Consider the following 15071-nt stretch of genomic DNA (forward strand, 5'->3'; position numbering starts at 1 on the left):
TGTTTTTTTTCTGTTTTTTGTAAATTAGATTGTTGATTTGAATTTTTTGTGGAAAAAAATACAAAACTCCCAGATTTTTGCTTCTCAAATGTGAGAATTTGCTACTTTACTCGGATTTATATATTTTTAAATCATTATCTTTGGGTTTTGGACTGTTGGTCGGACAAAACAAGACATTTAAAAGACATCAGCTTGAGTTTTTAGGAAATTGTGATCATGTTTTTTTTCTGCTTTTTTATTGACAAAATTGGTTCAAAAACATGCAAGTGGAGGAAATCAGGGCGGCGTATCCCCTGACAGCTTCTCTGGATCAGAGGCTCCTCGAACAAAAGCCTCCCCCTTCTGCCCCCCTTCTGTCCTCCTCATCCTCCTCTACAATGACTGACAGGTGGATTAGTGGTGGTTTTGGTTTTTGGAGGAGGCGGTGGAGGGAGAGGGGGGCAGGAGGGTGTGAAGAGACGCCCCTCTCGCCATTCAACGGCCTCGACCTGGGGGTAGCTGTGAAGAGTGGAGGTGTTTGGAGGGGGGGGGCTCGGTATGTGGTCAGGAGGGATTTACATATGAAGTCTGGACATTGATCAGGGATCAGCTTCAGCCCGCTGCTGCTGCTCAGAGTCTCTGCAAACTCTGCAGCGAAAAAGTCAAAAGACAGAAAGTTTTTCTGTAGTTCAGAGGGCAGAACATGGACCATCACTACCAGAGATTGTATAGGATGATACAATCTACCAAAGGACAGAAAACAACAGAAACATCAACTTGAAAATCAGAAAGTCACATTCAATTCTGTTTCTGTTACTTTGGACACACGTAAAATTTTAAGATATGATTATGTTTTTGTTAAAACTAAGCCAGGACCTGCTACAGTCACCAGCAAGGGACCAGTGGCAATATTTTAGTTTCTGGTTTCCTTACTGTTCGAATAATTTCCTTCAAAGATACTTACGTAACTGGTCATTTCTTAAGAAGAGTTCTTGAAAGGACTGCGTCATGTTGCAGTTATTGTAATGAAATTGCGAAAGAGTACAGCTGACACAGAAGATAAGATCCATTTTTTTTTAAAATCTCCCTATATAATTGAGTTTCCCAAAAAATGTTATAAAACTAGGCAATAGTTCCAGAGACAAAGGAAGTTATGTTGGTGAAATTGTGACATTGGTCTTCACGTGAAACGTCCTGGGGAATTACCAGTTTCATGTGAGCACCTTTTAAGGAGTTATTAGAAAATGCGGGAACCACTGAGTTTGCATCATCCAGCTCAGTGGGCAGGATGGGACAGAGTTAAATGTTTCTTTGTTACTTTTTGCTGAGGACTTCGGGTTAATAGGCCCACTACATTTAAGATATCAGTACACAGAGGCACTGTAAAAATAAAAGAACAGTATTGCTTCATTTTGTATTCCAGGCAGGGAAATTTCAAACCTAAATCACTTGAGATATATTAACAAACCAAGTTTTCCCCAAGTTGAGAGGAATTAGAATATGGACCGTTCATGTCGGTCATTTTAGACAAAACATAAATAATTGTTAACTAAATAGCACTAACAGAACTCTCGCAGTGTATTAACACAAAACATTTCCATTAAATCTTGCAGTGTTTGGAAATCCACCAAAGAAATCTATCCAAGAAACCACTTTGTTCCCTGGCTGTGGCCTAAAATACACCAGTAAATAATTGTTAAGCAGAAATTTGATACATTTCTGGCATGACACAGTAGTGTAATAACACCTTTGTGCCATATTTTTAGTGCAGTCACCAACCAGTTTTCCAAGCAGGCGCATTTTCTCATATATTTTCACCTGAGAAGTCAAATAATTTCACAAACGTGTCACTCGCCCGGTACAGCTCGCCAGAGGTCTTTGTGTACATTCATTGATTTACAGTTTACCGAAAGCCCAACGGCAGGGAGAAGCAGAATGTTTACCCCCTCCGGGAAGAAATTTGGAGAGACTGGAAAGGAATTTTGTTTTTCAGTTTCTTCGTGAACCTATTTCAGGTCTGCAGAAGCACTTCATCCATGGGTTTCCCTTTGTGTTTTCTCCGCAGCTACAATGGTGGTATCTGTGTCGACGGCGTGAACTGGTTTCGTTGCGAGTGCGCCCCAGGATTCGCCGGCCCGGACTGCCGCATCAGTGAGTCCCTGGGAACCGGAGGGGGCGTGTGGAGGGGTCAGGTGGGCGGGGGGTCAGAGGTGAAAGGCCACAGCGGGGGAGCGTGAGCCAATTGTTTCAGGGCGACAGATTAGGAAGCCTTTTAGGAAGACGGTCTTAACCTCTCCCCTCTGTGCTGAGCCGAGGTCAGAGCTGAGGTTCGTCAGACGGGTCAGTGCGCTCTCCCGCGGCCTTCTGAGAGAAATCTCTTCAGAAAAGCCTTTTCAGAACCAGAGTGTTATCCATTTGAAGTGTTTTAAACCAAACTGGTATAAACCCATTGTGCACAAAGTGATGCTCTGAATTCCATCACTCGCTGAAGATATTTAAATATAACATTCAAATCACTCAAAGCTCAGTTTTTTTTCTCAGCTTAAGTTGAGCTCTGGAGAGAGAAAGACTTGAAGGAGAAATCAACAGTGCGAGTAAGACTTGTGTAAAATATTTAAGTGAAGAAGAAAAGAGATTCCTCTGCTACCGAAAAGGTACTGAAGCGTTTTCGGATCCCTCTTTTTTTATTACTAAAGTCTTTAGGTTCAGTGCACAAGAAGTTGTCTGGGTTTTCCAACATTCCACACGAGATACACCTGAAAAGGTTTTTCTGATGATGCTGTAAATCTCTTGCGCTCAATCCACAAATCACTTTTGTCTTTACTCCACGTGATTGTGGGGTATTTTATATCCCAAATCAGAAAGAGATCATAGTTGTCACCTTGAGCCTTCAGTCTAAATTTGGCCTCTTGCTCTTGGAAAATAAGGTCCCGTGGGTTAATGATTCTCTCTATACTGCATGCGTTTAAAATAACTGTTGTGTGGTGTTCTTTCTCAGACATAGATGAGTGTCAGTCATCTCCTTGTGCGGAAGGTTCAACCTGCATGGATGAAATCAACGGCTACCGCTGCGTTTGTCCTCCGGGACACGCTGGACCTCGCTGTCAAGAGTGTGAGTACAATAAAGCCCAGTCACAACCGATCGAATATGAAATATCAATCAGCCGGGAGAAGTTGAAGCAGTTTTTCTGGGTCTGGGGCAGTACACTGGTCGAGTAGACCTGGAGTTTTGACAACTGATTCATTTTCTTTTTGTTCTCCCCCTCTCTTTCACTCTCTCTAGTCATCGGACTGGGGAAGTCGTGTCGTCACGCTGGCCTGCAGTTTCCCCACGGCAGCCGGTGGGAGGAGGAGTGTAACACCTGCCAGTGTGTCGACGGATATGTTCACTGTTCTAAGGTCAGCCTCGCAGAGATGGATCTTGTTTTACCAAAATACTGATAATCTACATCTTTATAGATGAAATGAGTGCCCACATAGCCTATTTTATACGCCCAATAATAACGTACAGGATGTTAGGAAAAGAAAGTGAAAGTGGTAAATCGTTGAATCCATCTTCTTCCAGGTGAGGTGTGGTCGTCGACCCTGTCTCCTCCCGAAGGCTCTTCCCCCTCCGGACGCAAACCCTCCGTCCTGCCCCGGAGGTCACGAGTGTGTGGAGCATCAGTTCCTCACCTGCTTCTCCCCGCCCTGCCACCAGTGGGGTGTGTGTTCGACGCCGGACCCCCCCACGCCTCTGCACACCCAGTGTGAGCCCAACAGTGGGTACCTTGACAACAGCTGCGCTCGCATCACGCTCATCTTCAAAAAGGACAAAGTGCCGCAGGTGAGGGGCTTTCTGTTTGTGGATAAACCTTTAATGTTCAACACTTTTAAGATTCCAAACCTTTTTCTCTTTTTCCCTTTTTTAGATCAAACACTTGAGTATTTTTGGGTTTTGGACTGAAGTTGTCATTTTGGACACTTGGAAATTGTGACGGGCAATATTTTTTTTGACATTCTTTACACAGAACAAGTCATGGAAAAATCAAGCCAATGGGCTCAATAATAGAAAACAGGATCAGACAAGTAGGCTTCAAAAGCTGCCGCCACTTTGAGCAAGGCACTTCAACCAGAAATGTTTTGTTTAAGCTACTCAATTGCCCAGAGGGAAAATATGTGGTTTTACAAAGCAGTCACGATTTTTGATGCTTTATAATTCTTCCTTCTCCTTGGGCAATTAAAAAAAAAAAAAAACAGGAAATTTAAAAGAGGGAAAATATGGCTAAAATGGCACCAGCAATAAAAATGATGTGTGGTACTTTCTGCTCTAAAAGTTATGTTTAATGAGAGAATTTTTCAAATATGGCGTTCAAGACGTGAAGTTTTGTGGTTTAAGTATTCTATATCAAAGCAAGACTTTTAATTTGGAGGGTGTAGCACTGTTGTAAACTATGAGAAAGACATATTATCAGGCCTGATAGCCCCGCAGGGACTAGAATTTTTCCCTGCAAGTTCTCATTGAGAGAAGAGTTCGAAAGAAGGCTTGAGAGACAGTTTGAAAACCACCAGCAGGCCTCTTTTGTCCAGTCATGTAGGCATTTTTCATCCTTGTTGATGTGCCATGTCATAACAAAACATTTGAAATCATTTTATTCCCTCCCTGCATTGTTAACATTTGATAATTGCTTGAATTATCGAATGTTAACAATCCAGGGTAGGAGGAAAATGATTTCAGATGTTTTGTTGCCTGAATCTTCGACCGCAAACACACACATCATGCTTTGCCGTATACAAATGAGAGTCCGTTTTTTGCTGTTTTGCTGGCCTGCTGCATCTTTTTTGTCCTATGACAGTCTGAAGGTCGATAGTGTGTTTGATATTTCATCATAATTCCCACCCCATCACATTACGTCTTCATTGAGACAGTGACATTTGGAGGTTTTTCTTGTCTTCTCCCAGACAGTGAAGACAAACCATCGAGGAAAGAAAGAAAGTTGTATTTTTTATTATTATCTTTTTTCAGATTTGTCTTCTTTGTTGTAGAAAAATAAAAAAAACTCCGAATGCCAGGAAAACATTGTGTGCTAGTGGCAGGGCTCTTAAAAAAGAAGTAAAAAGTAGCTGTACCTACAAACGGAGAAGACGCTGTGGATTTTACTTGCTCTGTAGCTGAAGGGCCACATGATTCGCCATTACTCCCGCACCAGTAGAACAAATTTGAATCTTCAGTCACCGCGCCTCTCTTGTTTGTCCAGATGGTATTTTTTTGCCCCCTACTATATAATGAAACCTTAAGTAGAAACATGGGGCAGGTCTGAATAATGTTTTATGAATAGAAATTAATCTGTTCATCTGACAAGATACTGATCTGGGATCCCGGCCACGGTCTCCGGGAGCTGGGCGAGGCATTCTGACGGGCTGACTAGGAGGAATTAGGAAGGGATTGTTCCTCACCAGCAGTGCAGATACTAATCTGTTTTATCTTTGCGTGTGTGTGTGTGTGTCTCTCGCAGGGCACCACCGTAGAGAACATCTGCTCGGAGCTGAGGTACTTCCCTGTGACTCAGACGCTGGCCGAGGAGCGAGCGCTGCTCATCCTCTGCGACCTGTCCTACTCCAACAGTGACGCCGTGGAAGTCGCCATGGTGATTATTACACACAAACACACACCTGCCCGCACACCGGCCGATAACTAGCGCTGACCCAAATGCAGAACTGCCTTTGAGGATGTGTCTAGATGCATGGTCCACAATCGGATGTAATGATGATACACCTAACTCTGGAATGACACACTTCAGTTACACTCTTCCCCGAAATTCCGCCCACTGGGAACCGCAGCCGTTACTGCAGCGGGACAGCGTCATCCATCTTACTTCGGTGTTTTTTCATCAACTCTATATGGGCACAAGTTCTTGCAAAGACAGCACCCCCAAAGCGTAGTCGTCCGGCTCCATCCTGGCTGCCGGAAACCCTCCAGTGCTGTTGCCCTGGATGCCTGAGCATCCGCAGCACTTTGCTCTGCTCAACTATCTTTTTACAGGCCAGGTCTGTTTTTCCGGCAGCAGCTCGCCTGAAGCGTGAAACTCACTTATGAGTGTATTTAAATGCTTATATTCACCGAAAATCTAATTTAAAATTAATGTTTAATGATCCTTTTCATTTGGTATTGACTTTCTGACTCAGAACATACGGCAACACTTATTTTTTCACAGTCCCGAGGCGGAGGTTATGAGGAGCTTTTGCTGGTCTCGGTTCATGTTGGTACAGCAAAAGGACTGGATCCTGCTGCTGGATCCCTGAACCACTCGCTGCCCCCTGACTCCTCTCTCCTCGTCTCAACTCATCTCTCCTCCATCATTACGATAACATTGTGATCACTGAGTTGATCGCTGACATCTGGGAATGCCGATCAGAAAGGCTGTAAAGAAGCCAACAGTTCGGCCAGATTAAGTGAATCACTTTTCTTGGAGATAAAAATGAAATTTCTATTAATAATGTGCCACAGTGAGATTTATATATAAATATTGGCTAAATGCGTTGGAGAGGAGACGCCAGGAGAGAGCAGATAATGCAGGTATAATGAGCAACACGCACAATCGGACAGCTACAGATTTAGGAGCTGCTGCCTTCTCTCCCTCGCTCCCTCTTCTCCTCATTTCTTCTCCCTCTTTATTGAATTCGCACTCAATTCATCTCTTCAAATAGTTTCCAGAGGAGTCCAGTAAAATTTGAACCTTTTTCTATTTTCTGTTTCTTCCCTCTTTGATTTAAAAAAGAAACAAGAAGGAGAAAAGGAAAAGAAAGAGGAGGGAGAGGCGTTTGAAGCTTCTAACATCTGGATGAGATTTAGATTTTCTGTTGGAACACCTTGCTGATCTCTGTCTCCTCTCTCCCCCTTTCTTCTTCTTGTTTCTCTTTTTCTTCCTCTCTTTGTCCTTTACCTCTTTTCCTCCACCTCCAGTTTTTTCTTCTGTCACTTCCTCTGCTCCTTCTTTCTCTTCTTCTCTTTCTCACCCTGTCTCTTTTACCTGTCCTGCTTTTATTTGCCGTCTTTTCTCTTTCTCTTTCTCCCTCATCCGTTTCTTCGTTGCTGTCTTTCTTACTCCTCTCCCTCATCTCGCCTATTTTCTGTCTTCCCTTCTTCTCTTGCTCTCGGCCACCCAGACTTGGGGGAAATCAGTCACTTCGGGGCTTTAAGCTCTTAATGGAGGGGATTAGTTCTTGTTCCTCTGATGTTAGCAGGCCTGTTTTGAGCGGCAGATACAGGAAGAGGAGTGGCGAGCCTGACGTCCAACCAAAACCCCACAACAAGGCTTTCATAAGAAGCCTCACTCCCACTTGCTGCCGACTCGTGTTGCAGAGAAATGTCAGCACTCATTTCCAAGTGTGGGTGAAATCTTTATAATCTCAGCGAGTTTCGCGGAGTGCGGCCGGTTTCTCGGCCCCCGAGTAGTGTCGATTTATTATCATCCAAAAGCTCTGGGTGTGTTTGTAAACCCCTGAACTGATCAGCGGGCCGCTCTGTTGCGAGGCCTCCAACCTGAGCGAGAAACAAGTGGTTCAATATGTTTGAGGATGTGTGTGGGAAAGAGTGAGGAGCGCTCGGTTTGTCTACATTTGGAGTGCGAGTTGTCCCTTCTTTAACTTGACATGTTGAGGCTGCGTCTAGAACGACAATGAAGAGGTGCTACAAGTGGTTTCAGCAAAACAAAAATATTTGGAAGCGACATTCAGACATGCTGTTTAAGCCAGGAGAGCCAAGTTCCTTTTTTTTTTAAATTTCACATGGACAAGGCTTGATACAGTTTTCATTAAGTTAATAGCTCACAAGTCCTAAATGCTTAGAAAGGAGAAGTCTGGCAATATTCTATATTTCCTTACTGTCAACAAATCGCCGAAACACACAAACCAACGATGAATTGAATCCTAATATCCTGCTCTATCCTACTGAATCGTCCTAATGTTGTGTCCAAAACCTGATGAATCTTATTCCTCTGTGCCACGAAGCTCCACTGTTGTCCAAAAACGATTTAAAAGACACCAGTTTTACTTCAGTACCATGAACACACACACACTGCAGCTTATTTTTTTTCTGCTGTACTAGGTCCCATATACACCCTCCATGGTGGTCTGATTGTGAGGGTATGCTTGAAAGGAATCATTTGTACACGTATGGGGTGAGAAGCCTGCCGTCACAGAGGGGGACAGGGCAATGATGAGACGCGCTCATATCCCGCTACTTTCCCACCTCAGCACCACCTGTCCAGACCAAAACAATTATTGGTCAGGCCGGTCGGAAAGGTGTCAGGGGGACAAGGGTTTCAGATGCTGTTCATCCGCCGGCCCACCACTTGGTTTGGAGCATACCATGTAACTGCAACTTAACTGCATGTCGTTCCCCGCTCACGCTCCTCACTCTCCCCGTGTTTCCTGTCTGTCCACCATCACCAAGAAGAAGAAGTAAACATGGCGAAGAAACTAGCAGAGCATTTCTCTCAGCCCCCACTGGCGGTGTGCACTCCGCCCCGTGTGCCTGTGATGTGATCTGCCAGTCAGCCTGGGAGGCGGGTTTAGAGGTGTGTGAATGAGCTGCCGATTTCCTCAGGAGAAGAAAAGAGGAGTGTTTGTCCCCAGCTGAGCAGGGAGCACAGCTGGGCTGTTCTCTATTGTTTGTCCTAATTGAACTGCACAGCACACAGCTAATCCCCCTATGCCCCCCTCCCCCCCTCCAACATTTCCCCTCTCTCACCCTCAGCACCTTATTAGGCAATTAGCTCCCCCCTCTGTGGTCTCAGCAGTGGAGGGGTCAAGCAGCCTGCCAGATGTTAGGATGAAAATCTCTTTTAATCTGACCGATGAATGTGTGTGGTTTTTTTTTTCGTCTTGCATAGCCCCAAGCAAGACTCTGACCATTAGGCAAATGGGACAGTACTGAGTGAATCTGTGTGGTCAGTTTCCTCACCAAACCAGCTGGTTTTGCACATTTTACCCATCACCTACACATCGGCTTTTCAGACCGTTAAGTGCACGACAAGGTTTTAAGGGGCGTTTGGGTTCCCTGTAATGAAAATCAACTTTTAGATGCTTAGAACCTCCTTAAAGCAAGTAACGCAGGTCAGGGGAAGGGTTACCTCTTAGTATGTTCATGGACCCTCAAACATCAAGCTCGGCCTTTACTGTCAAGGCAACAAACTACCAAACGACCATTATTCTTCTGATGATGGCTGTGTTTTTGTTTGTCTCCTAAGACAATCAGAGCTTGCGAAAATTAAACTTTTCGGCCCGAGAATCTTAAATCTCAGGCGTCGGAGCTTTCTTGAACGCAACGTAAAAGGGGAGTTTTCAAAATTGTCCCTTCCCCCAGCTTCATTAACACAGAGTGACAACGTAACTAACCAAAAAGTAAAGGCAGTGAGAAGTTGTGTTACTTAGCTCAACCAAATAAATAGCTTCTACAAGCATAAATTAAATGACTGCATGAAATGAATTGTAACCAATGTCTCCCCAGAAATTAAAAAACCGTAAAGACTTAGAAAATGGTTGTCATTTGTATTTAATATGATTATGTATATTAAATCTAAAAGTTTGGATGACTTCTAAAAACAACAGGGCAACACGTAGTCTGGTTGCAGCTCTACAAGCTGTTGGTTTTCGACGGGTGAAATGCAGTGTAAAGACAAGACACGTGAATTCCTGTCCGTCTCTCTCTCCCTTCCTTCATCTCTGCAGTCTTTTGAGCAGGACGGGCAGTCGAAGGACGGCGACCGCGTACAGATCCAGAAGGCAGCCAGCGACATCATCAGCGCTCTGTCCAAACGCCACAACAGCACCGTCATGCTGGCTGTGGTGGAGATCAAAGTGGAGACGGTGACGACGTCCTTTTCTGATGGTCAGTTATAAGTTTGTGGCAACACGTTTTTTGCTTTTTTTTTTTTGTTTTATTGTTGAAGGACTTTCTTTCGCACTTTTCAGAAATTCACAAATGTATTGTTTTGCCGACGATTAGATGACAAGATCACTGGTTTGCATTTAGTGCAGAGGTAGCTGTGACGTGTTTAGCCTAGCTTAGCACAAAGATTTAAAGCAGGGGAAAACTAGCCTAGCCCCCCCAAAGTTACCCTCTAAGAACTCCAAAGGAGGGGTGTAGGTACAAATGTGGAAGGAAAAAGAGACACGGATGTTTGATGATCAGTTAGCTTATGCATTGAACTGATGGTCTCACCAACATGGCTTGATTTGGTGAGAGCGTGCCGCACCCCTGAAGTCATATCCTTGAAGTGAAGCTGCTGCACTCTCAGTTTCGAACGAAGCCCTGCTGCCGCTTGCATGTGTTCATTACTTGCTCGCTGGCTAACAGATTACAACGCGTCTGTGCTGAACTAAGCTAAGAGACGAAACCGATCCAACTCTCAATGAGGCAGCAAATGAGCACTTCTCTGTTAAATCCTAACTCCTCCTCCTTAGTTTGTAAGTGATATGTCTCTTATTATCACTTTTCTGGCAGTTTTTCCCAGAGAAAATTGAACCATTCAGTTCTAGCTCTTCCGTCCTCTAGAAAACTTGAGTAGCTCTTTATTCTAGAAATTTGAGAGCCTCTGGCGGATGTGAGTACATTTTTGGATATGTGAATGGGGCGTGTTCAAGCTAACACGGAGTATTAAGCCACTACTTAATACCTTACTGAGAAACTATCTCCTCCGACTTTCTCCCCTACAGGTTACCTGGTCCCGGTGCTGTGTGTCGTCTTCAGCATCCTGTGGATCTTCTGCATCGTTGTTTGCATTTGGTGGACCCGCAAGAGGAAGAAAGAGCGCGAGAGAGCAGCCCGATCTGAGGACAGGACGGTCAACAACAAGCTGGAGCCACTGCGGAGCAACGCCCTCAAGGACAACCGGGACAAAGACATTCAGTACGAATGCAAGAAACTGATGGGCCCCTCCGACAGGACGTGCGACGGGGCCGAGGGAGAGGAGGAAGGGGAGCAGGAGGGGGAGCAGCAGGAGGAGGACGAGGAGAGGGCGCTGGGCATAGGGGACAAGTGTCCACCTCAAAAGTGCGCCATGGCAGGGGCGCAGGACAGGGGGATGGCGGGAAAGGGAGGGGTCATCTGCACGACGCACAGCGGTCCAGTGAAGGCGCCACACCGGACGGCGTACAGCCCCAAGGACAACCGGTGTAAAAACCTGAATGCCGCCAAGCTCAGCGAGGACATTAAAGACCATTACGTGTGAACACATTAGAGGAGGAGGGACCTTCCTGAATCAAAGAAAGAAACTGCGATGTCTTCAGTGTCACTGACTTTTCAACTCTTAAAAGCACCAAAAGTGAAGATCACAAATGCTTAACTTTTTTATTTTTGTTTGTTACACCTTATTTAACTTGGCCGTCTGCAGCACGGAGGCGTATTTTACCAAAAACCCACAAAAAAAAAAATACAGAAAAACAAGCAAAAAAAATAAACATCACAGCTTCTGGATTTCTGGATTTCACTTTAATTGTCACACTGTTGGAATCAAGAAGAATTTTCTTTTCACCGTTCCTGATTTTTTTTCAATTTCTTCTGTTTACAGACTGTTTCTGTTTCGCTTCACGAGGACTAACGCTCACCTTTCTGTCTTTGGAACCTTGGAGATTTAACTGAACGACGCTGGCCGGCAGCTGCTAGTGTCGCTCCCACTGTTTGGTGCGTTAGGGTCCTGTCTGCCTTAGCCCAAACCTGCGGGCCTTTTCTACACTGTCTCGATGTCCTGTCTTTTTATTTAAAAAAAAAAATACTAAAATGGAAAAAAAAAAAAAAAAAAAAAAAGGTTTTATATACATTTAAGTTCTTTGAAAGCTGGCATGGAGAATCAACTGTATGATACCTGGCATGAGAAGTTTTTGTTTACATTCATAAACATCTTTTCCATTTTGCGTTAAGGCTAAAAGGTTCTTGCATTTACCCTTTCAAAATACGTGTCTCTGCTTCCTGCGAGTCCACGTGAGGATTTTTCAGTATTTGCTTTGGTAGGAAAGTGCCTTCAGCCCTTACTTTTTCTCCTTTCTCTCCTCCTATAGATTTTATGCAGATATTGAATACATACAAAGGGAAAGATGTCCTACTAACAACCCTTCATACCACAGTAAAGGTTATTTTCTTTGTGATGTAAATATGTAAATATGAACAAATGGCTGTGTATATTTGAGTTTAGTAACTTAAGTGATGCTTTGTATCATAGTTATTCTAAAGAATAAGATTGTTTTGTGTTTTTTTTTTGTTTTGTTTTTTGTTTTTTAATGATGTCATTCCGTTTATTAGTGTCTGTTGACACTATGACAGGTTTTATACAAATCTTCAGACTGTGTCCAGGGGCTCACCGAGTCGTGAGCTTTGGTTTGAAAAGAAAACAGATCGTGATTGTTTGTCTTGATGTGTTGTGATTATTTTTGTTACAGCTGTTAAGAAGACAAATACGGAGACCGGAGGGCTGTTTGTTAGGTCCGTCGATCATCGAGAGAGGCCGTTGGGGTCTGAGCAGCAGCGACTCAGATCTCATGCAGCCCAGTAGTCAGTGCTGCAACAGTCCTGTTCATTTCGTTGTTCGTTTCATCGGAGACTTCCAGAGTGAAACTGCGTTGGAGGGACTTTAGATGCCACCCCACCCGCAAGATTCACTTTTCTATAGCAGCTATTTCAGTTTTAGATATCTGAGAGTTCAAATTATTTTAAAAGGCTCCTCTACACCTACGTAAAAGTCCCGGGCTTATGGGACTTGCAAAGATCACGCTTTTAAAAGCATTTAATATTTATTAATTCCCAGAGTGCAAAATATGTTTCAAGAGCCCTGCTAAACACACAAATTCAAATCGTGCGGGCCAACTCTCCGAAATGCAAATCTAATTGTCACTGATCTGAACGTTTGTTTTTGTTTGTTTGTTTGTTTGTTTTTAGCCACAGGTTCTAAATTATGTTGTAGCTCAGCCCACTGACAATTCTTTGGGAAATACTGTGGCTCTTCTCCGCTTTTTCCATACTGATATACTTTTTCCATATTTGTCTTACACATCCCGCAGGCTGCATGTATGCATGTAAATATTAAGAACACCCCGTTAGCGTCCTGTTCAACAGCAGCGGAGTGTCGGCCCACAGGCTGGAATCCCTGGCCAACCTGGCAGCAGGGCCTCCCGCGGGGACATTTTCGGTTTCCTTTTTGTGCAAGATGTTTTGTGAAAGTCTTCATCCCAAAAGTCTAGAGACGTGAGCCAGTAGCTGTATATTTTAGCCCATGCCTGAACTGTCCGTGACTGCTGCTGTCTCCTCATCGATCCACAGTGCACGCCCCCCCCCCTTTTTTTTTAAAGGACTTAAGCTGCGTCCGACAGAGCTCCCTCATTCACTCCCTCGTTACAAACACTCGCTACTTTGTACAGTCATGTATTGACGTTTCTTACACTTAACCATCAACAGTTTACATTCCCTCTGGCAGATATATATTGGCACGTCATGGTAAATTAGCTGTCTGTAATGTCTGAAGCGGAGGTGAGGCATTGTGGAATGTTCAGGAGAAAAGCGGCACACGCTCGGCGGCAACGCTTTTCGTTTCGCCCGTGTATGTTATACTCAAAACCCACCCAAGGACAGACACAAATGTCGGGATTTAAATGGTACATTTGATGTCAATACAAAACATCCTTCTATTCCTTCCCGTTTTGTGAAATTTCAGTTAAGTTAGGACGTCCAGTGGGTTTTGTTTTTTTTTTGCCCCAATTAGGGACTCCAAATGGCACAGAGGACATTTGCCTCGTGCTGGTGTGGAGAGGCAGGTCTCGAACCAGCACTGACGCATCCGATTGCTTTTTCCAGTACACGCTTACAGGTCACAGGGTCCAAACAACTCAGAGGCACCGCTGCCAGCCTCTCGTCAGCCTCCTCGAACTTCGGTCATGAATTCACTGATTTACAGTTCGCTGGCAGCAGCGATGCCACGCAGCCCAGCAGGGTGCCTGCGCTGCCCGAGGCACTTTGATGGCGATCGGCCACCCCTGCCGAAGTGCCCTTTAGCAAGACGCGGAATCCCCATCGTAGACAAAGGGTGTGTGGCTTGAATGGGAATCTACTCGCGGTGGATGAGTTTGTATCCTAATTTTTTTTTTGTCGATTTGTTTTTTAAACCCTGTTTTAGCCCCGCCTCTCCTTGTGTATGTATTCTGGTCTAATGAAGGGAACAAGTTGTATTGTTGTTGATGTTGCTGCCTGTTGTGGTTGTTGTCCAGTGTTTGTAAAGAGTCTGTTTCTGCACTAAGAACACACAGGAAGAGAGAAACATTTAGCGTTACCTCCACAGCGGTAGTGGAAAAAAAAAAAATTCAGATACTGTCGCTATCTGTGGATGAACATTATGTTTTCAATATTTTGTGCTTTAGTTTATAATGCTGATGCAAATCATGGAAAATCCAAATTCATATTCTGTCAGTAAATTTTAAATTGTGTTAGCCCCAGAAAAGGGGCTGAATGTGCAGAACATTGTAATTATTTTGTACAAAATCTGGTAAAAGTCTTGGTTTGTTAGTGGAATTTTTTTTTTTTGTTTGTTCTTAGAACAATCCTATTATTTATTAAAGTATTTTATACCAAAGTTTACTTTCTTCAGTCTTTTGTGATGTTAAAATATTGTATTTAAAGGTTTCTTATTTCCCGTTGCTATTGTCCTCATAGCCGACCCATCACTAAACCCCGCCACCCCCTTAGTTACTGTTGCTACGTCGGTCGAAAACCTCCCACTCTACAACTTCAAGTATGCAGTTTTTTTAGTGATGGCAGGTTTATTGCTTGAAATTCGCGCTAATTTTGAAACGACGTATCTGTCACAACTGAAACCGCAAGGCAGGGACTCAAACGCACGACTCAGACACAAAAAGGGGTTCCAAAAATATCAAGGTTTTTCCTGAGAAGAATGGTTTGGGGAACGAGTGGACAAAACCGGAGGGCTAGGCTGGGGCGAGGTCCAAGAGCTAGAAAAAGAGCCGCAGGGGGAATACTTCCGATAGGAAAAGGGCTGGAGCGCTTGTCGCCGAGAAACCGGGGCGAAGTGGCGTTGAGGGAAGGGAGCAAAGGCTCGACAAATCAATGA

The 15071-nt window shown here is 44.2% G+C and overlaps 1 protein-coding gene across 3 annotated transcripts in view; it reads left to right on the forward strand.

The window, feature by feature from the left end:
* Positions 1–14540, forward strand: part of LOC120795184 (protein jagged-2-like) — a 104065-nt gene extending 89525 nt beyond the window's left edge. For all 3 annotated transcript variants that reach the window (XM_040136827.1, XM_040136828.1, XM_040136829.1), the window contains 7 exons: positions 2045–2130; positions 2978–3091; positions 3263–3378; positions 3545–3805; positions 5475–5606; positions 9691–9850; positions 10678–14540. In XM_040136827.1, the coding sequence (XP_039992761.1) occupies positions 2045–2130; positions 2978–3091; positions 3263–3378; positions 3545–3805; positions 5475–5606; positions 9691–9850; positions 10678–11192 (1384 nt within the window). In that variant the 3' untranslated portion in view covers positions 11193–14540. The remainder of the gene's footprint in view (positions 1–2044; positions 2131–2977; positions 3092–3262; positions 3379–3544; positions 3806–5474; positions 5607–9690; positions 9851–10677) is intronic.
* The last annotated feature ends 531 nt before the right edge of the window (positions 14541–15071 follow it).

Source organism: Xiphias gladius, chromosome 10 (genome assembly GCF_016859285.1).
Source record: "Xiphias gladius isolate SHS-SW01 ecotype Sanya breed wild chromosome 10, ASM1685928v1, whole genome shotgun sequence".
Lineage (NCBI taxonomy): Eukaryota > Metazoa > Chordata > Actinopteri > Istiophoriformes > Xiphiidae > Xiphias > Xiphias gladius.